This window comes from Danio rerio, chromosome 16, assembly GCF_049306965.1.
Source record: "Danio rerio strain Tuebingen ecotype United States chromosome 16, GRCz12tu, whole genome shotgun sequence".
Lineage (NCBI taxonomy): Eukaryota > Metazoa > Chordata > Actinopteri > Cypriniformes > Danionidae > Danio > Danio rerio.
This window is the reverse complement of record NC_133191.1, coordinates 50225206-50249136: the sequence shown is the minus strand read 5'-3', so window position 1 is coordinate 50249136 and position 23931 is coordinate 50225206. Positions and strand designations below refer to the sequence as shown.

Here is a 23931-nt window from a genome sequence, read left to right as displayed (position 1 = left end):
GGCCGGCCAGCTAGGAAGAGTCCTGGTGGTTCTAAACATCTTCCCCTTATGGATGATGGAGGCCACTGTGCTCATTGGAACTTTCAGAGCAGCAGAAATTTTTTCTGTAACCTTCCCCAGCCTTGTGCCTTGAGGCAATCCTGTCTCAGAGGTCTACAGACAGTTCCTTTGTCTTCATGCTTGGTTTGTGCTTTGACATGCACTGTCAACCCTGGAACCTTATATAGACAGGTGTATACCTTTTCAAGTCATGTCCAATCAACTAAATTTACCATATTGGAACTCCAATTAAGCTGCTGAAACATCTCAAGAATGACCAGTGGATACAGAATGTACATGAGCTCAATTTAGACATGTGATTTTTCAGTTTTTTTTATTTTTAATAAATTTGCAACAATTTCAAAAACTCTTTTTTTCACATTGTCATTATGGGGTATTGTGTGTATAATTTTGAGGAAATAAATGAATTTAATCCATTTTGGAATAAGGCTGTGACATAAAAAAGTGGAAAAAGTGAAGTGCTGTGAATAATTTCTAGATGCAGTGTATGTCTTATTTGTATAATAAAAAATTTAGCAAAAAGGGGTTTATACATGAATAAGACAACATATTGTCTATATTTATGACGTCCAAGGAACATTTCCAGGTTTTGACGAACAGGCTACTATATGATAATGTTTTACATTTATGTACAGCAGTTTTCTCTTAACCTTTTAAGAACAGTGCCATTTTTATTAACTTTTAAAAGAACATTTTAATTTCAACATTGACCTTTTATTTATTTCTTTTTATCTGTAAGCACAGTGCAGTGTTAAAGTTCAAGCTATTTATAATGTTTAAAGTGGCTGACAATATACATATTCTTAATAAGAAAAATTAATCTGCCACGTTGTTGAACTGCGCAGAGTTGTAGCTGCTTAATTGGGCCTATTATGCTACTGTACTTCAATACTGATTATTATGGTGGTACTAGGATAGAATTTTTTTTCTGAGGTGGTGCTTGGTGAAAAAACTTTGAAAACCACTGTTTCAAATAATTCATCCAAAATTCAGTAAATTAATTCAGTAAAAATAAAACAGCCATTAACAATATTGTGTATTGTCGTCGCCAATAGCCTAGTGGTTAGTGTGTCGAGGCATAGCATCCAGATGCTCACGGCGACCCTAGTTCGATTCCCGGCTCGAGGTCCTTTGCTAATCCTTCCCCTATCTCTGCTCCCCTCACTAGCCTGTCTGTCAATCTCCACTGTCCTATCAATGAAGGTGAAAAGCCCTTAAAAAAAAATATATATATATATATATATATATATATATATATATATATATATATATATATATATATAAACAATGTTGTGTATTGAAAATCTACAGACTCAAATTCATAAAGTGCCATATAATATTGAAAAGTGTATTTTGGTCATTAGGTTAGCCTGTAAAACACTAAATTAACTGTATTAACTTTAATATAGTAAAACACTATTAAATGTATGATAAACCAAAGAGTTTTAGCTCACAGCTTACAGCATCTCTCCTCAAACACCAGGTTAAAACGGCAATGTGTCTCCTCATTTACTTGCAATCCGATCAGCCAAAATGCCTCCTAACAGCAGGTGTAAACAGGGCCAAAAACAAGGGTGAAATCATTAAGAATGAAGTACCGATGTAGTCGAAGCGGCCTGGAGCGAGTCTCTCAGGGAGGTGCGATGCGAACAGAAAACATGTGAGAAAGGCAAAGAGCAGATGGTAGGAATGACTGGCCAGAGCTTCACTGGGACTACAGCTCCCCCAACAGCACGACAGCAGCTAGGAACACACACACAAGCGGAGAGAAAGAGACTGTGCATGAATGGTGCTTTCCTATCAGTCATATCATATCTCTGCATAAGCATTCATAGTATTTATCTGCTTTACATGTGTAACCGTGTGTGGTTTTACTCACTCTGTAAAAAAGTGGGAAGCTGTCGAAGAGGAAGGGGACTACAAATGCAGACGTTCGCAGGATTTTACTTTTGTGTGGAAATTGCAGCTCTATGAACCTGTAGGAAAGGAAAACACCTTAAATATTGTAGACTACAGTATATGCTTTGTTCATATGGGGTTCTTACATTTTAGAATTTAGAAATGTTTATAAATGTTAACAATAAGACCCATGTGTTTAAGATGTTTGTTTTTTGCCCAGTAGTGACACTTTTCTCTGTTTTAATGTTTTGCTGTATTTTATTGATATTTCTTAATCTTGTATTGGTTTTGCACTTTTTGCTTTTTAGTTGTTTTACATAATTTGTTTTTACTGGTGAAAAGCACTTCGGTCAACCTAGGTTATAGTAAGGTATATACACTCACAGGCCACTTTATTAGGTACACCTTATTAGTACCAGGTTGGACCCCTTTTGCCTTCAGAACTGCCATAATCCTTTGTGGCATAGATTCAACAAGGTAGTGGAAATATTCCTCAGAGATTTTACTCCATATTGACATGACAGCATTACGCAGTTGCTGCAGATTTGTCGGCTGCACATCCATGATGCGAATCTCCCGTTCCACCACATCCCAAATGTGCTCTATTGGATTGAGGTCTGGTGACTGTGGAGGCCATTTGAGTACAGTGAACTCATTGTCATGTTTAAGAAACCAGTCACGCTTTGATGATATATAATAATATATATAATAAAAAATTTTATAAAATATTTTTTAAAAACATAACATAATAATGAAAAAGCTACAATAGATGCATGTTTAACATTTTTTTTTTGTTTGTTTTGTGACACATTTAATAAAAATATTTGTTTTATAGACTATTGGTCAAAAGTTTGATGTCAGTTTTTCTTTCATGTTTTTTTTTAAAGAAAATTATTCTTTTCATCAAGGTGGCATTTGTTATGTAAAAAAAGGTAATTTGTTAAATATTTTTAAAAATATTAAATAACTGCTTTCATATTGTATGTAGTTTCAAATGAAATGATTACTCCAGTCATAATTGCTTTTATTACTACTACTACTACTACTACTACTACTACTACTACTACTACTACTACTACTACTACTAATAATAATAATAATAATAATAATAATAATAATAATAATAGGCAGCCCAGTGGCGCAAAAGGTAGCACGATCGCCTCACAGCAAGAAGGTTGCTGGTTTGAGCCCCGGCTGGGTCAGTTGGCATTTCAGTGTGGAGTTGGCGTGGGTTTCCCCTGTGTGCTCTGGTTTCCCCCACACAAGGACGTAGAATTGGCATGGATGGAGGGGACGTGTCCCCACCAATATCCACCAATTACTGAAACGTGCCTACCAATAATTTAATCGACTTCAAAATACAATAATGCTCCGTCAACCCTCAGCAGCCTACACATGCACAAGTCAAGTTTGCTACGAGTTCACCATAATACTATTAACCAATTCCAATTAACATTCGGTTTCAATTTTGGCATTTAAGATTGTAATACAAAAATAGGGATAGAACAGTTAAATCTCATCACACACCTCTCTAAAGTTTTTCTACAGTCATACCTACTCAAAGCCCGACTGCAATAAAATCTTGCAGTCAAATTGACTTTTGTGGCATGCAATTTGATTGTTATTTGTATTTATTTGTAGGTCAATTGGGTAAGCTAAATTGCCCGTAGAGTATGTGTGTGTGTGTATATAATAATGTATGGATGTTTCCCAGTGATGGGTTGTGGCTGAAAGGGCATCCACTGTGTAAAACATATGCTGGATAAGTTGGCGGTTCATTCCGCTGTGGCGACCCCAGATTAATAAAGGGACTAAACCGAAAAGAAAATGAATGAATGAATGAGTAATAATTAATATTAGAGTGATTTCTGAAGGATCATGTGACTCTGAAGACTGGAGTAATGAAGCTTTTTCATCTTTAAAATCACTGGAATAAATTATTAAAATAAACTACTTTTGAACAGTTATTTTATAGTGCAATCAAATTTTACAATTTATTTTTGATTAAATAAATGCAGTCTTGGTGAGTAGGCGAAGCTTATTTAATACATTTAAAAATCCTACTAACCCCAAACTTTTGGCAGGTAGTGTAAGTATAATTAAATATTATTATTATTTTACATAATATATCTAAATATATAATGTAACATTAAACAATAATAATATTTTCACATATTTTATCATTCACTGAAGAAAATATCCAGCACAATACCAATGTGTTTTTATGTGGCTGCTAGGATATTGTTGACAGTTGCTAGGCAGACAAGTCTAAAGACACCAACCACACATCTCTATGATGATCTCTGTGTATATATTAACTGACAATTTCATTCTCCTCCACACACAAATCATAAATCCATTTGTTCGTAAAAGCAAACCACACACTTATTTTCAACAATGATTATAAGGTTTCAGAATAAGGCGAGTTACGTTCCAGTTAAACATTATATATTTGAGCAATAGAGCTGCTTACCGATGCAGAACTAAACAATTCAGTAAATTCAACAAGCAGTTAAGCCCTTTTGTAAATAATTTCTCTCTCAAAAAAAAAAATGACTAAAGCTTTTGTGCAAGCACACTCAAGCTCCAGACAAACAAAGTCTGTGTGAGAAGGACTTGCGTTACGTAATTAACTCCCACTTATTCTGAAATGACATGTACATTAGCTCCTGTAATCACAGACTCAGTTAATTAGCCATAATTAGCCTCTGAAAGAGCCCTCACCTGGTGTAGCAGGACATGCTGGTGCAGAAGAGAGAGTTGCAGATGCCGATGGTCACGAAATGCTGGTGAAGCCAACTGTTGACCCAGCTGTCGGGCATAGCGTAGGACCCGTATGAGATGGCACAGCCTGGAAAACACAAGAGCATATTTACAACATATGCATGTATGATCAACAACAACAACAACATTCATTCAGTTTATCAGGTGTCGCCACAGCTGAATGAACCGCCAACTTATCCAGCATATTTTTTATGCAGCAGATGCCCTTCCAGCTGCAACCCATCACTGGAAAACATCCATACACACTCATTCACACACTACGGGCAATTTAGCTTACCAAATTTGCCATAGCATGTCTTTGGACTGGACTGGTGGAGGAAACCCACGCAAACACTGGGAGAACCTGCTAACTCCACACTGAAATGCCAACTGACCCAGCCAAGGCTCAAACCCACAGCCTTCTTGCTGTAAGACAACATCGCTACCCACTGTGCTATCGCAACGCCCACAACAACTACAACTAAAGTAAAATAAAAAATATATATACATATATATAAACATAATAAAATAAAAAATAAATAATTAAAAAAAGAATAAAATACAGCTAAATAAATACCATCACGTAAAGTAGCATAAAATAAAAATAGTGCTGCGCATAGATTAATCGTGCTTGTTTTGACATATTATAAGTGTGTGTACTTTATATATTTATTTTGTATAGAAGATACACACACATATACATAGAAACAAAACCATACAAAACAATTTTGTTATATAAATATTTAAATTAATATATAATTTGTATCATATACTGTACACTAAATATTTTATTTTAATATTTATATTCTAAATATATTTTATTCTGAATATAAATAAACATTTTTTCAAACATATACATGCATTTGTGTTTTTATATATAGAAAATAAATAAACAGTAACACACAAACAATTTTTTATTTTGGATTGATCGGGATTAATTTTTGGTCCAGCACTCATAATAAAATAAAATAAAATAAAATAAAATAAAAAATAAATAAAATAAAATTCATTCATTCATTTTCTTGTCAGCTTAGTCCCTTTTATTAATCCAGGGTCGCCACAGCGTAATGAGCCGCCAACTTTAAAATAAAATAAAATAAAATAAAATAACGACTCGATAAAAAAAATAGCTTAAAGGGGCTAATAACTTTGACCTTAAAATGGTGTTTAAAAAATTAAAAACTGCTTTTATTCTAGCCAAAATAAAACAAATAAGACTTTATATGGTACGTTAGGTTTATTAATGGCGGATTCTGTTTCATAAATCAAATTTATGGTAGTTCAAACTCAGTTACTCTAGCAACTTAGGCTGGAAAACTAGTCTGGTCCGGGGTAGGTTAACTCTCAGGCCAAGTCTTCAAGTCTTAAATTTAAACTTTTTGACTGCCGTAATTTGATGCCATTTTATTTCACTTAAGTTATTGCAAATGAAACAAATTCAAACTACAACATTTCAACTAAATTTTGTTTCTGTTGATTTTTTTCCCTGTCTATTACAATTTTATTCAACATTTTCCCCAATATATCAATTTGGGTGTAGTAATTTTTGGACTGACCTTCAGGTTATTTTTTGTTAGATTAGTTCCTTCCAGCCCCAACCCATCACCAAGAAACATCCATACTCCCATTCACACACATACAATATGGCCAATTTTAGCTTACCCAATTCACCTATACCACATGTCTTTGGACTTTGGGGGAAACCAGAGCGCCCGGAGGAAACCCACACAAACACAGGGAGAATATGCAAACTCTACACATAAATCTCAGTCAGTAAATATGTGTCTTTAAAATTAATCTAAAAAACTGATGGTGTGGTCCTAGTTTTAGTTTTAATTTAGTGCATGCAAATTTTAATAATAATAATAATAATAATAATAATAATAATAATAATAAATTCATGTTACCAAACTACTTTTATTTTTCTTGAGTATCCTGTGTAGATTTCCAACAAACCCTAGAAGAACAGACTACGACAAAACTTCACCGAGACCTTCACAGAAAATAATAACCAAGTGATTTATTATTTCCAAGAAAACACAGCTCCTACAAAACTATTCTAAAGTTGTAAGTTTTACTATTGTGAAAATGCGGACTGTACAGTATGTACCGCACAATTTTTTGGAGGCAAGCATTGTATAAAGCATGCACATTTCATAGATTTTTTTTTTCCTTTGTAATGTTTGGCTATTGTACTATGTCCACAAACATTCACATTCCCTCGGCTGCTGCACAGATCCAGCTATTCTGCCAATAAAAGAGGCCTTTCTGAGCCACTTCTTGAACCGTAACCATGCAGCGGTGAATTCCACAAATGAAAGAATAATATTTGTATTAGACTACTAGAGCACAAAACGTACAGCTTTACACGCAGGATATTGAACAGATGACCATCATATATATATATATATATATATATATATTTACATTTAGCAGACGCTTTTATCCAAAGCGACTTACAAATGAGGACAAGGAAGCAATTTACACAACTATAAGAGCAACAATGAATAAGTGCTATAGGCAAGTTTCAGGTCTGTAAAGTCTAAGAAGGAAAGTATTAGTAGTATTAGTATTTTTTTTTCTTTTTTTTCTTTTTGGGTACAGTTGGTGTGATATCCAGAGAGGCAATTGCAGATTAGGAAGTGAAGTGGAGACTAAATAGTTGAGTTTTTAGTCGTTTCTTGAAAATAGCGAGTGACTCTGCTGTTCTGATGCAGTTAGGGAGTTCATTCCACCAACTGGGCAGATTGAGCGTGAGCGTTCGCAAATGTGATTTATTCCCTCTTTGGGATGGAACCACGAGGCGACATTCATTCACAGAACGCAAGTTTCTGGAGGGCACATAGATCTGCAGAAGTGAGAGCAGATAAGATGGAGCAAGGCCAGAAGTCACTTTGTAGGCAAACATCAGAGCTTTGAATTTGATGCGAGCAGCAACTGGCAGCCAGTGCAAACGGAGTAGCAGCGGAGTGACATGTGCTCGTTTAGTTTCATTGAAGACCACTCGTACTGCTGCATTCTAGAGCAGCTGAAGAGGCTTGATAGAGTTAGCTGGAGGCCCAGCTAGTAGAGAGTTGCAGTAATCCAGTTTGGAGCGAACAAGAGCTTGAACAAGGAGTTGAGCTGCATGTTCAGATAAGAAGGGTCGGATCTTTCTGATGTTATAGAGTGCGAATCTGCACGATCGAGCAGTTCTAGAAATGTGGTCAGAGAAGTTTACTTAGTCATCAATCATTACTCCAAGGCTTTTCACCTTGGTTGCCCCATCTATCTGGATTGAAAAGTTATGGTGTAGAGTCGGGTTGGCAGAAACTACAAGCATTTCCGTTTTTTGCGAGGTTCAGCTGAAGATGATGATCTTTCATCCAGTGTAAAATATCCAACAGGCAGGCTGAGATGCGAGCTGGAACCAAGGGATCATCAGGATGAAAAGAGAGGTATAGCTGGGTATCATCAGCATAGCAGTGGTAGGAGAATCCATGTCTCTGGATGACTGGTCCTAGGGATGACGTGTAGATGGAGAAGAGAAGTGGCCCAAGAACAGAGCCTTGAGGTACCCCAGTGTTTAGATGCTGTAGGTTGGACACCTCTCCCCTCCAAGACACCCTGAATGACCTGTCAGAGAGGTAAGATCTGAACCGTTGTATAACAGTGCCCGCAACGCCCAGTGACTCGAGCGTAGATAGCAGGATCTGGTGGTTGACAGTGTCAAAAGCAGCTGACAAGTCCAGCAAAATGAGGACTGATGATTTAGAGTCTGCTTTAGCCAGTCTGAGATCCTCCACGACCGAGAGCAGGGCAGTCTCAGTTGAGTGGCCTTTCTTAAAGCCGGACTGCTTGTTGTTCATGAGATTGTTTTGAGTAAGAAAGTCCAGGACTTGATTGAACACTACTTTCTCCAGAGTCTTGGCCATGAATGGAAGCAGGGATACTGGTCTGTAGTTTTCAAGTAGCGTATGGTCCAGGTTGGGTTTCTTTAGCAGTGGGGTTACCCTAGCCTGCTTAAATGAAGTGGGGAATAAACCAGAGTCAAGAGATGTGTTAATTATGTGAGGCAGTGCTGGTATGACTTCAGGAGAGATGGCTTGCAGGAGATGAGAGGGAATATATATATATATATATATATATATATATATATATATATATATATATATATATATACAGTTGACATCAGAATTATTAGCCCCCATTTGATATATATATATATATATATATATATATATATATATATATATATATATATATATATATATATATATATATATATATATATATATATATATATATTTTTTTTTTTTTTTTTTTTATTTCCTAAATGATGTTTAACAGAGCAAGGAAATATTCACAGTATGTCTGATAATATTTTTTCTTCTGGAGAAAGTCTTATTTGTTTTTTTTTCGGCTAGAATAAAAGCAGTTATTACATTTTTACATTTTTAAACACCACCTAATTAGCCTAAATAAGCCTTTAAATGTCACTTTAGGCTGTATAAACGTGTCTTGAAAAATATCTAGCATATATTATGTCCTGTCATCATGGCAAAAAATGAAAATAAATCAGTTATTAGACATGAGTTATTAAAACTAATATGTTTAGAAATGTGTTAAGAAAATCTTCTCTCCGTTAAACAAAAATTGGAGAAAAAAAAAACAGGGGGGCTAATATATATATATATATATATATATATATATATATATATATATATATATATATATATATATATATATATACATGAAATACTGCGAAAATTTCCTTTCTCTGTTAACATCACTTAGGAAAAACTTTTAAAAACAATAAAAATAATCATTTTAACTTCAACCGTATAAATCAATTTTTTTTATCTTGAAAGGATAATCGCTCTTTTATCAACAACAAAAAAGAGTCTTTAATGTTTAAAAGGCACATTAATAAATCACTCAAACGTAAGGTGAAGTGTTCCAGCCCATATTAAAATGCCGCTTATACTTGGTTTCTTAAGTGGCTTTAACAATACGTGCACTTCTTCAGCCTTCACTCTTCATCAATGCAGACATTAAAGCTTTAGCTCCAGCGTTTGCCTTTGAACTCACAGTCGGTGTGTGTTTGATGCCTCATTTCCTCCAAACGCCTATAACCTCGCATCAACCTTACAAATAACCTCGCATCAACCTTACAAGACACATTCATTTCTAGCACCATGAAAGCCTCTGATATAACATCAGCGTTATATATCAAGACTGTGCCTCTTTTATTTTTTCACTGGCCTACAGTCAGGTTTTCTGTATCCTGTCAAGGACAGCAGATTCTGGTACATTTATCTCACAGCGACGCATGCCTTTGCATTGGATTCTTTTGCACAACGCTTGTTATCTAAAGCATTTGAGATATAGATTTCATCCATTCACGCTTTCACTTGAAATCAAACCAATGCCATTGGCGTTGCTGCCAATGTTGAGCTATAGGAATGTAATGTAGTTGTAACTAAAAAACGACACCAAAATAATTTCTGATCATTCAAATGTATGAAATTGTCAGGATTCTGCCACTCTGGTCTTGTAAATTCTTGTTTTGGTGGCAGAGCTCTGACACTACCCATGTCTGGTCCTGTTTCTGTCTCTGTGTGCGCGCGCGCCGTCGTGGGTGTACGCGGAGTTCGCGCACTGCCGCTTGATGTGGCCGCGCACGCGCTGCGTTTCTTAGACGCGCGCGCTCTTGTACTAGTGTTTGTGTTTGTTCTGTCAGTATCGTGCTGCTTTATTCTCGGCGCCTCTGTCTAGTTGGTTTCAGTTTTGGTTGGCGCTGAGATGAAGCATGCGCGTTGCTTATGTGTGAGCGCACGGTAAGGTGTTTATCTATCGTGTGCTCGTGTCTTGCGTCTCTTGTCAAAGCACGTGGCTCGGTGTTTACATTGTGGTCACGTGCTTTTGCCGTGTGCTTCAGTGTTGTGTTATGTCTTGTCATGAACATGCGGTTAATGAGTTCTCTCATTGGCTGCATGTTCTGGCCCTGAGCGCATGGCTTGTGTTGTCTCTCTGTGTCATGCGCTCTCCCGTCTATTGTCTAGTCCCACCCTCCTTGTTAACTCATTATTAGTTTGTCATGTTCACCTGTGTCAATTTACTTTTTGCTTTATAATCCCCTCATGTTTTCTGTTCTGTGCCAGTTTGTCGTCTAAACTCCCCATGTGTTCCTGCTCTTGTCATGCCAGCCAAGTTAGTTTGTTAGTGTCATAGTTATGTTTTTCCCCCTCGGGGTGGTTTTTGTTCTAATTTTGTTTTATTTTTATTATCAATAAATCATCCTGTTTGCACTTGAGTCCTCGCTCCCTCATCCTTCCTGAAACCCTGACAGAAATAAGAAGTGATCATATATAGTGTAAAAAAATGTCTGGGATTCTAACGGTTTAAAAAAAAAAAAAAACAGTAAAAGTTAGCTGGTTAATAACACATTTACTTACTATATACCAGGAATTTCTGCAAATTTGTGTTTCCCAGAATTCCCTGCATGGCAACTTTTAGTTGTTGTTTATATTACTGTCTCTTTTTATTTTTCATCAGAATTCAGCCGATCGTATTGAATGATTCTCTTTTTTTTGTTCTTGGATTAATATTAATGGAAAAACAGCAGATTATTAGCTTGCCCTCTGTCACATAACCAGCGATCGCTCTCCAGAGACCGCTGGTTCTCACAAGAACACTATAGACTACACTTCCGCCTTCCCCTGGACTACATATTCACACATGCTCTCCGGTAACACTCACACATGCTCACTCATCAAGACTGATTGCATTCTCACCAGCTGAGCCTTGTCAGAGACTGATTACACACCCTACATAAGCCACTCTTTCACCCATCTAGTTTGCCGAGTTTTGTTTACAACTAGTGACATTACAACGCGTTTCTCCCTGTCTTTGTTTATCTCCGTGTTTAGACCCTAGCCTTGTTCTTCCTTGTTTAGCCTCCTGCCTTACAACCTATTGCCTGTTTACACGGCTACGATTCTGGACTGCCTGAATATACCCGTTTGCACCTGTTTGATCATTGCTTGCCTGACACTGGATAAACCTGCATTGTGGATCTTACCTCCTATTGTCTCTGTCTCTCCCCCCCGTCATTACACCCTCAATTCAAAACTTGATTAATGGATAGTATCTCTGCATTGCATTCACTTTTTGACTGGCTTAAATCAGCCAAACGGACTAATAATATTATGTTAAACTTTGTATAACAAAAAACTAACTAAAAATAAGCTTAGTTGAAGCCTGATTCACTTTTTAAATTAAGTCAAAGCAACATAAAAATGTTTGTTGTCATGATTTTTTATTATAGATTTTTTTAGTGTGCATAAGCATTTCACGTATGCTTACATACACACAATATAGAAAGAATCTTAATTAACATTAACTAAATACATAGATATTTATACACTAGATATCGCATACGGACTTTGAGCATGAGTCAATAGCGCCGCCATATTTGTACAGTGCTCCCAAGGCACATATCATTCAACCTCACTAGTCAAGACAGTGTTACTATGTGAAGATGCTGGACTTTAGCGCTGTCTACGGGTGTAGTAACAAGCAAACAAAGAAAACTAAGCACAAAGGCAGAACATTTCATAGGCAAGGTTTAGTTTTTTACGTTTTTTTATGTTGTGAACTTTTGTGCTAAACAAGTAACATTTTTGATGATAATACAGTCTCTTAATGCGTTCACCATAAGGCAAAATAGCACCAACTCGCACAAAACACTCAGCTTATGCTAGTTTTGTTGAATAAAATTGGCAAACAATGCAAAAGAAATCTGACAAGATGCTGCAGTGCCAGAAACTTGTAAGTAATGAAGGAGCTATATGAGCAATATCACACGAGTAGCAGTGCGATATGGCTGTAGATCAGCACTGGTGGGAGGCGTACGTTGACACGAGGCCGCATATCGCACTGCTACTCGTGTGATATTGCGTTTATACAACAGTTTGACGGCATAATTGTGTATATAAAAACAAAATCAAACATGGAGAGTCTCAAAAACCCTTTTGTATGAGGAACTACTTTCTTCCACCTTGGATTCAAATCATAAGCTGACAGTTAAATAGCTGAGCGTGCATCTTTTAAACTTTAGATCTGTAGTGTGTGCTTTTTGCTGGTTGTATGTGGGCGGAGTAATACACAAAGGGTAAAGAGGCTTTACGGGTGCTGATATTACTTTAAATATATCACGGCTATCAGCCAATCAGATTTAAGAACCAGACAGAACTGTTGTATAAATGTGCATATCTCTGGCTCTGGATGGCCACAGTTCTCCACTGAGCTTGGTCCCGCATTCATTTCAAAGGAGTGCTACCCTGTACTAAAACGGCGGCTCAATTGACGCATTCCTTCCAAAAGACAACAACAGGGTAGGTGACATCTAATGTATATATCTATGAACTATATATAGATCGTCTAGGCCAGGGGTGTCAAACTCAATTCCTGGAGGGCCGAAGCCCAGCACAGTTTAGTTCCAACCCTGCTCCAACACACTTACCTGTAGGTTTCAAACAAGCCTGAAGGACTCAATTAGTTTGATCAGGTGTGTTTAATTAGGGTTGGAACTAAACTGTGCAGAGCTGCGGCCCTTTTGGAACTGAGTTTGACACCTGTGGTCTAAGCCTACCAAATTCCCCGTAGTCACATACCAAACTTGAAAACTCTGAATCAGAATCACTTTTTAACCTATTTACTGCTAGGTTTCGAACATCTCAACTCTCGCCTCTCCCTGAAATAAATGTTGAACAGCTTTACATCTTTAAACTTGCTGTGTCCCAATTCGTCTGTTTATACTACATCCTAAAAGTACTCTTCTTGTGAAGAAAACTAGCCCTAGTATTGATACTGCAAAATTGTACTTTCAGATCAATATGTACAAAAATATAAAGATACTTTGATGTCTTTGTGAAACGGAAGATGCTGTAGACATATATTAGTGCAGCACCTGAAACTACGGATACTGGAAGCCTGTGCTGGCATTTTTCCTGCGGTGTTGTTATCAGTGTGTGAAGAGTGGGAGAAGAGGGTTGCATTGACAATCCAACACAATGGGCAGCACATTGAACACATTTTATAAGTGGTCATAAACTTGTAAATAACTCATGAAAGAATAAAGTTATGTTAAAACCATTCACACAATTGATTTTCTTGTGAAATTCCTAATAAGTTAGATGTGTCAAATGACCCTCTACCTATTGAAAAAACAAAAGTTCGATCCAAGATGGCCGACTTCAAAATGGCCACCATGGTCACCACCCATCTTGAAAAGTTTGCCCCCTCACATATACTAATGTGCCATAAACAGGATGTTAATATCACCAAGCATTCCCATTTGATTAGGATGTATACATATAAATGGCCCACCCTGTAAATTGAACATAAAACAATTAAGTTGTCCCAAACAATAATCAAGAATTGTGTTGTTTTAGCTCATTTTAAATAAGTAGTTTGAACAAACGTCATTTTGCACACGATTAATGGTGTCTGTATCAGCTGAGAACTCATGAAGAGCTTTAACAGATGTAGTTAAAAAGGCATCAGGAATTCCTCCGTCCCTCACACTAGGATGACCCAAAAAGCAGCTCGTACCAAGACTGTAGAGACTGAGCGCTCCGTAGTCGAAGAAGTAGCAGATGTGACGAGCTTCGGCTGACATGGTGCTGAAGGTGTGAGCGCAGCTGGAGGTGAAGGGATAAAGGCAGATCAGCAGCATGTAGACCAGCAGCGGCCAGGTGTAGCTATCCGTCACAAAGTCCAGAGATGAGCACAGGACGCTGAACCGCCACAGAAAATACCTACAATACAGGAGAAGGAGAGCAGGTCAGATAGTTATTATAATTCTTTTTTGCTGTTGTGTATTTCAGTTACAGTGGGTACGGAGAGTATTCAGACCCCCTTAAAATGTTCACTCTGTTACATTGCAGTCATTTGCCAAAATCAATTAAGTTCATTTTTTCTTTATTAATGTACACGAAGCAACCCAAACTTACAGAAAAACACAGAATTGTTGATATTTTTGCAGATTTACTAAAACATCAGTATTTAGTATTCAGACCCTTTGCTGTGAAGATCTAATATTTAGGTTATGTGCGGTCCATTTCTTTTGATCATCCTTGAAATGGTTCTACACCTTCATTTAAGTCCAACTGTGTGTGATTATACAGATTGGACTTGATTAGTAAAGCCACAAAACATTCATTTGTAAATTATTTGATTGAGCAGAATATTGACATGTATGTATTGTTCATTCATTCATTTTCCTTCAGCTTAGTCTAATTATCATGGATCGCCACAGTGGAATGAACTGCCCACTATTCCAGTATATGTTTTACGCAGTGGATGCCCTTCCAGCCGCAACAAAGTACTGTCAAACACCCATACACACTCATTCACTACAACTAATTCACCTAAAGCACATGTCTTTGAACTGTGGAGGAAACTAGAGGTGCTCCGATCAGGATTTTTGGGGCCGATCACCGAAAACTTGAATTCATATCGACCGATACCGATCACAGATTACAGGGTGTAATTGAAGCCTTTTATTAATCATGTTTTATAAATGTATTTTACAAATATCATATGACAACTGCATTTATTGACAAGCAATATACCAACCTTAAGCATAGCACCCTGTGCTTGGTTAACTAATAAGTACAGTTTAAGATTGCAGAGATGCCCAAACTAGTGCCCATGGGCTCATGATAATCTTTGATTTGGCCCTCCATCCCCTCTGAGAAGAGAGGCAAAATGTTGGGGAAATGCCTTTAAAACACATCATCATTTCTAATTTTAACATAACCTTTCGTTTCCTGTTAATCTTCAAAAAAGCATAGTTTAATTACATCTATCAATTAAATGTTTTGAATGAATTAAATTACCAAATATAAATAAAAATACCAACTGACCCAGCCGAGGTTCGAACCAGAAACCTTCTTGCTGTGTGGCAATTTTGCTACCCACTGCACCACTGTGTCGCCGACATTGAGATGAAATGTTCAATTTTACATTGTTGAAAAATAAATGAATATTAAAAAATGTATATATTAAATGTGAAATATTTTTATTTGTTTACATATAGTCAGTGAAACACTTTACAGTGTTTATTAAACTCATTTGTTCATCGTCTGTTACGAAGTCTTTAAATTTAACTTTAAGCCTTGAAGGGCAAATACTTAATTTAAATCATGGGGTATATAATTCAATAAATTTAATTCAATAATTCATATTAGGATGCAAATTAATAAATATTAACATATTAATTATCGATAAAATTAACATCTGCGCTGGAAAACAATCTTAAGCACAGCCTTGAATGCTAAATATGAACAAGAAAATATATTCATCCTAAAACACAAAATAAATGTTACAGAAAGCAAAAAAAATCCATTTCTTAAGCATCAACATATTGTTTCAACACCAAATTATATATATTTTGATTGTATTTCTTGAAAAGTAATGCTTCAATGAATGAACTGCCAGATAGAACCTTATAATTCCAAGTGGAAAATACTTTTCAGAATTAAAAGGTTCTATCTGCATTAACCGTGATTTATTTACTTCAATTTGCAAATGTAAGAGAACTTTGATTATTTACATTTAGAGAGCCCTTAGGGTCCCTGTCATGTTAATGTATGAAAGAGAACTGTTACACGCATAATGTTTGCTATATGGAATGCAAAAACTTTGAAGCTCAATATCTCAAAATCCTTTAGAACGCAGACAGAACCTTATAATTCTAAGGTGACATTGTGTTATAACTCCATTGTTTTATAAATTGAATTCTTATGTTTTCATCATAATAGGTTCACTATAAAATGTAAAACAATATAAAATGCATTAGTTAACACGAATATTACTCTCCAAGTAATGCGTTTAGTGTCTGTAAAATCTGATAAGATTTAAGAGTCTAAGATTTAAGAGCCTATAAGAGTCTGCTTATAAGCTAAATCATACTTGCATAACAAAGCAGCCCAAACAAAGCTGAAAGACTGCTAGTTCTGGCACTAACAGGAGATCACATGTGGAACTGGGCTCTTTACCAGGTCGGCAGGAAGTGTGTCCAGATATTGACCGTCTCGTTGGTCATTTGAAAACTGCTGAGGATGCAGTCCAGCGCTGAGCTCCTGGGATGACGATACCCAGACATGATGCCATCCTCTCGAAACACCTGCAACCACGCACACGGGTGACTGAAACACATGCAAACACTGAAACAGCTGCAAACATGAACACGAGTAACTGAAACACATGCAAACATTAAACCAACATTTAAGACGAGACACTGCAGATGAATAGGTGACTAAAAAAATCGATTTATACAGTTGAAGTTAAAATGGTTAGCCCTCTTGTGATTTTTTTTCTTTTCAAATATTTCCCAAATGATGTTTAACAGAGCAAGAAATTTTTCACAGTATTTCCTAAAATATTTTTTTCTTCAGGAGAATGTCTTATTGTTTTAGTTTGGCTAGAATAAAAGCAGTTTTAATTTTAAAAAATCATTTTAAATAAATCGTTTTTAATAATAATAAAAAAAACATTAAAGGTCAATATTATTAGCCCACTTAAAGGGGACTCAGGTTACCCCTTTTTCTGGACTTAATATAAGTCTTTTGTGTCTCCAGAATGTGTCTGTAAAGCTTCAGCTCAAAACACCTATCAGATTATTTATTATTACCTTACAAAGTTCATGCACACACACACACACACACACACACACACAAACACACTCACACAGACGCACAGACACACACACAGACAGACAGACAGACAGACAGCGTGCTTGTTTAGCTTTGCACTCTTTTTACACGCAAATGTGACAGGATACAGGTTAATATCCACTGCTGTATGAATATCTGTTATGTTAATGTACAAAATAAACCTCATTTAATGTCAACAAACCGGGATTGAAGCGTAATTCGCTGTAATTCATTTCAAACATGCACTGTTTTAAAATGTTATAAACACATTTGATGATGATTGATGATCCTAGCAAACTGAAAAGACCTTTTTTTCCCGGTTGCTTTGCACATCTCCAGTCTTGTTGATATGTTGATACGCAAGTGTCAATCAATTCGGTGGGCGGGGGTACCGCATTCCTACGTCAAGTTGTGGTAGGTCTCAAAACTGCTCCAATTGGTCCACTGTTTTTATGTTGTTAAATTTGAAAAATACTGGGTGTGTTTATTTCACCCCCAATATGATGGTATATACACTATACCTACACACATGTCTGTCCAAACTGCTTAAAAGGTAGATTTTTCACCATTTGTGCCTTTTAAGCAATATTTTTGTTCAATTTTCTACAGGAAAAACCACTGTTATGCAATGATTTGCCTAGTTACTCTTTCCTGCCTAATTAACCTAGTTAAGCCTTTAAATTGAATATTAAAATAAAAAAGATAAAATAAATCAGTCATTGGAAATTAATTATTAAAACTTTTATGTTTAGAAATGCGTTTCTGTTAAACAGAAATTGGGGAAACAAATACACAGGGCACCTGAATATTTTTATCAGGGGGGCTAATAATTCTGACTTCAACTGTATATTATTCATAAAGAAATATTTATATATAATTAATATAAAATTAATATTTATCATCACTATACTTCACCAATTGATTGATTAAAGTAAGAAGTGCAAAAACTTTTTAAAAATGCTGCTTAAAAATGCAAAGGAGACATTCTTTCTTTTTTTAAGTACAGTATGTGGTGATTTGCAAACATTTCTAGCACAAAAATAGGACAAAATACAGGTTAAACATTTTTTTTGATACTTTACTGCAGGAGTCACCAAACTTGTACCTGGAGGTCCGGTGTCCAACCCCAATCAAACACACCTCAACAACCTAATCAAGGTCTTACTAGGTATACTTGAAACATCCAGGCAGGTGTGTTGAGGAAAGTTGAAGCTAAACCCTGCAGAGACACTGGCCCTCCAGGACCGAGATTGGTGACCCCTGTTTTAAAGTTCTTATTAGGTTTTTAGAGGTCTCTTTTTCTTACTCCATAATTTTCACAATTGTTTTCTGAATAAAATGTTCTGTATGATTAGGAAAATGATCTAATAACAAATGCCTCTTTTGCAGCACGGTGGCGCAGTGGGTAGCACAATTGCCTCACAGCAAGAAGATCGCTGGTTCGGTCCCCGGCTGGGTCAGTTGGCATTTCTGTGTGGAGTTTGCATGTTCTCTCATGTTTGCGTTGGTTTCCTCCGGGTGCTCCGGTTTCCCCTACAGTCCAAAGACATGCCGTACAAGTGAATTGGGTAAGCTAAATTGCCTATAGAGTATATGAGTGTGCGCAAGAGTATGTGGGTGTTTCCCAGTACTGGGTTGCAGCTGGAAGGGCAACTGCTGCGTGAAACATGCACTGGATAAGTTGGCGATTCATTCTGCTGTGGCAACCCCGAATTAATAAAGAGACTAAGCGGAAAAGAAAATGAATGGATGAATGAAATCCCTCTGTAAAAACCTTAAGAATACAGATATTAATAAAACTGTTTATTATTTAGTATTGTACGTGCTGCAGATGATTTATAATTTTTTTAATGTTAAAAATAATAAAACTAATTTAAAAAATTATCATATTTAAAATATTATCATATTAAACATGCATTTTTTATCAGAATGGAACATTTAAAAAAAGAAACTCTCTAAATTTTCAATCATGAAAAAAATGTTTTGCCTGCAGCTTCATGACTTTAAGAGAGCAGTGAAATGCTTTGAAATGTGCTTTTTATTTTCAACGTTTGACGTAATCTCCACTGAAAAATGAAGAGAGGGCGAGTCATGTAGCTCCTCCCCTTTTTAAAAAGCAGCCAATAACGTTTTGCTTCATTACAGCTCTGCCAGTAAGAGTGGCTGAGCTCAAGTGCATAAAACATAAAGCAAATGTGAAGTGTCTTAAAGGGGGCGGGGCATGTCAGATCAAGATCATGTCATGGTCAAGATTTGATGAAAAACTATGAGGTAACATAAAAAAACCCCAGATCAATTGAGGCAGAAATGACAGACTTCAAGCTTTACATGTTTATATCAGTTTTACATCTTCTAAACATTAATTTTGTCTTTGTTTTGTAGAAAACTAGCTTCTATACATCCTTGAAGACTAGCATACTGATACTAACATCTAAAACACTTTATTTTAATTTAACTGGACCTTTAAGAATTATGACATGAGATCAAAAACATATAAAACAGCTGTTATACTAAGCTGAAACAACAAACATAACCTTTATTAGTGTTGCCCATACCTTTTTCTTTTAAATGCGTCTTAAAAATAAAAACTTAACATGAAAATAAAAAATAAAAACTTTGACACCCTGAACGCAAGTTATTCATCTGATGCAATCCTGCTGAAACAGTGCTGAACTCCAGATTAAAGCGGAACTGAAAACGGTGTCTTGCACTGGCTGGTTCCACTTATTCGACTTGTAACTTTTAACCATAATGCTGGATTTCCCAGGGATTTCCCTTAAAGGGGACAAATAAGCAAGGGTTGCATACATTTCCTTGTAATAAGCAAGGGTTGCATACATTTCCTTGTAATAAGCAAGGGTTGGATACATTTCCTTGTAATAAGCAAGGGTTTTACTGCAGTACTGTAATACTGCTTTAGATATTTGTTCAACTCCTTTATGCATTTATTGTATTTGCAATTTTAAAATAAAAACAAGACTTTTTTATAACATAAAAGCAAAATCATGATAAATAATAACAATACATTAATATATAACAGCTAAACTTAAAAAGTACAGGTTTTATGAATGTATTCTGCTTGTGTTATCTATGAACACTAGGGATGTAACGGTATCAGAATTTCACGGTACGGTAATACCTCGGTATCAATGTCACGGTACGGTATTTATTGAATCATTTACAGGAAAAAACAAAACTTATGAAAATACTCCAAAAAAGTGCCAAAAGTGTCAATGACATACAAATTAGCCATCTATCTGTAAGCTTTGAAACAGGAACTTCAATTTTAATAACAAAAAAAATATTAAACCATGTAAAAAAAAATTTAAGTTTTTAATTTAGTATTGTTGAAAACTCATCACATTCAACATTTAATCACTCACTCACTTAGATAGAGATGGGTTTAAAGGAAAATTATCATATAAATATAATCTGGTAAAAGCTGGTATCTCTGGGCATTTACAATGTCCCCTGCAACAGAAAAAAAACCTCTCATTTGGTACTGAGGTTTCTGGGACAAGAGAGATATGACTTATATGACTTATTTCTTGAGCGCCGAAAACGGAGCTTTTTGGAAACGCTGGAAAGGCCGTTTTCATTCTAAAACGCTGCTGCTCCGTCTCAGTGTGGATGGGGAAAGACGAAGACATCTGAAAACGGAGGCGGGGCTGCAAACGTTCGCCTATCTGATTGGGGCTTTTCCTCAATATTAAGTAGCCCACACACAGTTCAGTCTTGCATCCTCTTCTTGTAAGTTAAGACTTCGCAAGTTTGATCAAGGCTGCAGTCTCCCCCTTCTCAGTTTGATATGGAAAACATACCGAGGACACGGGTAAATCTTCAAAGGGAACAGTGTACTTTATAAATTCATTCACATCACCCTGGCTACGTTGTTTCACTTTCTCATCAATAAAATGTAAACATGATATAAGGGACTGCCTATTTTCTTTTTAATATTAGCAACTTAACAGACAGCAGAAATGTTGAGGCGCCGTGCTGCATATATGAGCGTCATCTTCACTGTGTGCATATTTATAACAAAACGGAGCCGATAACAACTGCCTCCTTTCAATTTCAGTGAAAATACGAAACACACCCTCTCTTTTGCTGAATATCAGTTTTAATAATCGATAATTATAAAAGTATAACATACAATAAGTTTATACATTGTAGGAAATAAAGGCAAGCGATCAGTCAATGTACCTGGATTAATCATTAACTTATCTTTGCGCTTAACCAAAACATGTTACCCGTGAACAAGTAACTTAATAGATTCCAATGACCAAAGTCAGGGAATTGGCCTATGTCGTTAGATAAAGACAACAACATGAATGAAATATCACGCTTAGCAAATATAGCGAGATCAGATCCAGCGGGAGATGCTTGATGAGCAGTCCGACAAGCAGAGCTCTCATCTGGGTAGAAATGCTGGAGCGCTTGCCCGAGAGTGTGTGTGTGGTCACGTGATGTGCGTTTTCAGCGTTTTGGTGTGGACGGAGAGCTGTTCAGAAACGCTGGGTAAAACGCGAGTGTGGACGCGGATCGTTTTCATTCTACAACGCCGTTTTAAAACTAAAATGCACTCTTGTAAAAGGGGCCTTAGAGTTTTACAGCTCTTTTTGATCCCCGCTTCTAGCAGCACACTCCATTTCCGCATTACTGGATCTGTAGCGACAACAGACCGCAAGGGATGATGGGGATTGTAGTTTTCGCTACCTCCCGTTCGCTTCATTCGCCTGAGCAAATTTTCTCAGAAGACCTATAGTTTTACCGAGTCATGCGACTTCGGTAATATCGAAAAAAATTAATATTGCGGTATGACGGTATTTACAATACCGTTACATCCCTAATGAACACCTTTTATTACAAATAATTATTAATTAAATAATACACACACATTCAAAGCATCTATTAATCCTACTTAACGTTCACTTCCACATCTATTAATACATTACTTAAATAAATATAAAAATTAAGAACTGTGTTTATTCTAGCCGAAATAAAACAGATAAGCCTTCTTCCAGAAGAAAAAATATTATAGGAAATACTGTGAAAAAATCCTGAATCTGTTAAACATCATTTAGGAAATATCTGACTAAGAATAAAACTTTAGCTAATAAGGTTGTCTTCAACATTATGGCTGCATTTACACTGCAAAACTTGATGGTCAATTTCAATTTTGTGACTGTATTTGATTTTTTTTGCTGACCTGCTTACATCGTCTTTTAAAAGTGACTCGTATCCGATGGTCTGCATTTACACAGCACATGGCAAAGGCACAGTGAGCAGAAAAAAAAAGAGTGGCCGCTGACTAACAGCTAATAATTAAAGAGTGCTATTTTCTCTATTCCTGTATGTAATCTGTTCGCCGCTTTTGACAAGCTGTTTTACTATAGTTTATTACAGAAAGGTTCTTATTTGGCCATCTTCTTTTGATATATAGGCTTTTTTAAACCTTTAGGCATCTTAATGTAATGTCCATTATGCACTTGATGTAGGTAAGCACTAGTTTTGTATTAGTTTATATTATTTACGTGGCAGACATTGTGCTCCCTCTCTCTCGTTAACATGCTTAAATACCTGTGCGATATGACAATATAAAAGCTGTTTCATTCCTCGCGCATGAGATTTAAGGTTTGGGACCCTGCTGAAGTCTGTTCTGAAATGAAAGTGTCAGACTTGACATCATTCGCTATGTTTTTTAATGATGTGCGACTCCCATTGACAGGTGAAAATCCAATCTTTCTGCTTACACTGCAGACACGAGAACACCGATCCGATTCACATCGGATCAATTTCCACATATGAACAAGGCCTGAATCTGATTTGAGTAAATTGGAATCCATGTGATTTGTTCCTGCTTACACGTACATGGGCCATATCTGAGCTGTGCCACATGAGAGAAAAAAATTGGAATTGAGTCACCTATGAATAGTGCAGTGTAAATGTGATCCACAGAAATAGACACTGATTCAAACCAGTGAATGAATCAGATTCAAAAGAATCACTGAGCCGAATCAAACTTACTAAACCTGCTTAAATCAGATGGTTTGCACCTAAAGAACGTTCTTCTACTTCAGTTATTCCTCAGTTAGATATTAAAAGCAGTGAGCTAACAATGAATTTGGGCTGAATTTAAACAAACAATTTCAATTTAATAACGCTCAATTAATTTTCATTCATTCGTTCATTTTCCTTCGGCTTAGTCCCTTATTTATCAGGGGTTGCCACAGCGAAATGAACCGCCAACTTATCCAGCATATGTTTTACACAGTGGATGCCATTCCAGCCGCAACTTATTACTGGGAAAGACCCATTCACTCTCACATACACTCTGGATGGCTATGGCTAATTTAGTTTAACCAATTCACCTATAGTGCATGTCTTTGGACTCAGGGGGAAAGCAGAGCACCCGGAGGAAACCCACACCAACATGGGGAGAACATGCAAACTCCACACGGTAATGCCAACTGTCCCAGCTGGGACTCGAAACAATGACCTTCTT

At 36.4% G+C, this 23931-nt stretch overlaps 1 protein-coding gene and 1 long non-coding RNA gene across 7 annotated transcripts in view; one reads left to right on the top strand and one right to left on the bottom strand.

Annotated features, from left to right (window-relative positions):
* paqr6 (progestin and adipoQ receptor family member VI) overlaps positions 1-23931 on the bottom strand; it is a 45386-nt gene that overhangs the window by 4471 nt on the left and 16984 nt on the right. For all 6 annotated transcript variants that reach the window (XR_012392525.1, XR_012392524.1, XR_012392526.1 and 3 more), the window contains 5 exons: positions 16770-16897; positions 14320-14525; positions 4684-4810; positions 1940-2036; positions 1659-1803 (listed from right to left, as the gene is read on the bottom strand). Coding sequence is in view for 3 of the 6 variants with exons in the window: in XM_073926728.1 (XP_073782829.1) it covers positions 1659-1803; positions 1940-2036; positions 4684-4810; positions 14320-14525; positions 16770-16897 (703 nt within the window). In the remaining 3 variants the exon portion in view is untranslated. The remainder of the gene's footprint in view (positions 1-1658; positions 1804-1939; positions 2037-4683; positions 4811-14319; positions 14526-16769; positions 16898-23931) is intronic.
* Positions 12822-15774, top strand: LOC141378321 (uncharacterized). The gene is made up of 3 exons (XR_012392534.1): positions 12822-13100; positions 14296-14550; positions 14997-15774. It is a non-coding gene; the product is annotated as an uncharacterized lncRNA (long non-coding RNA).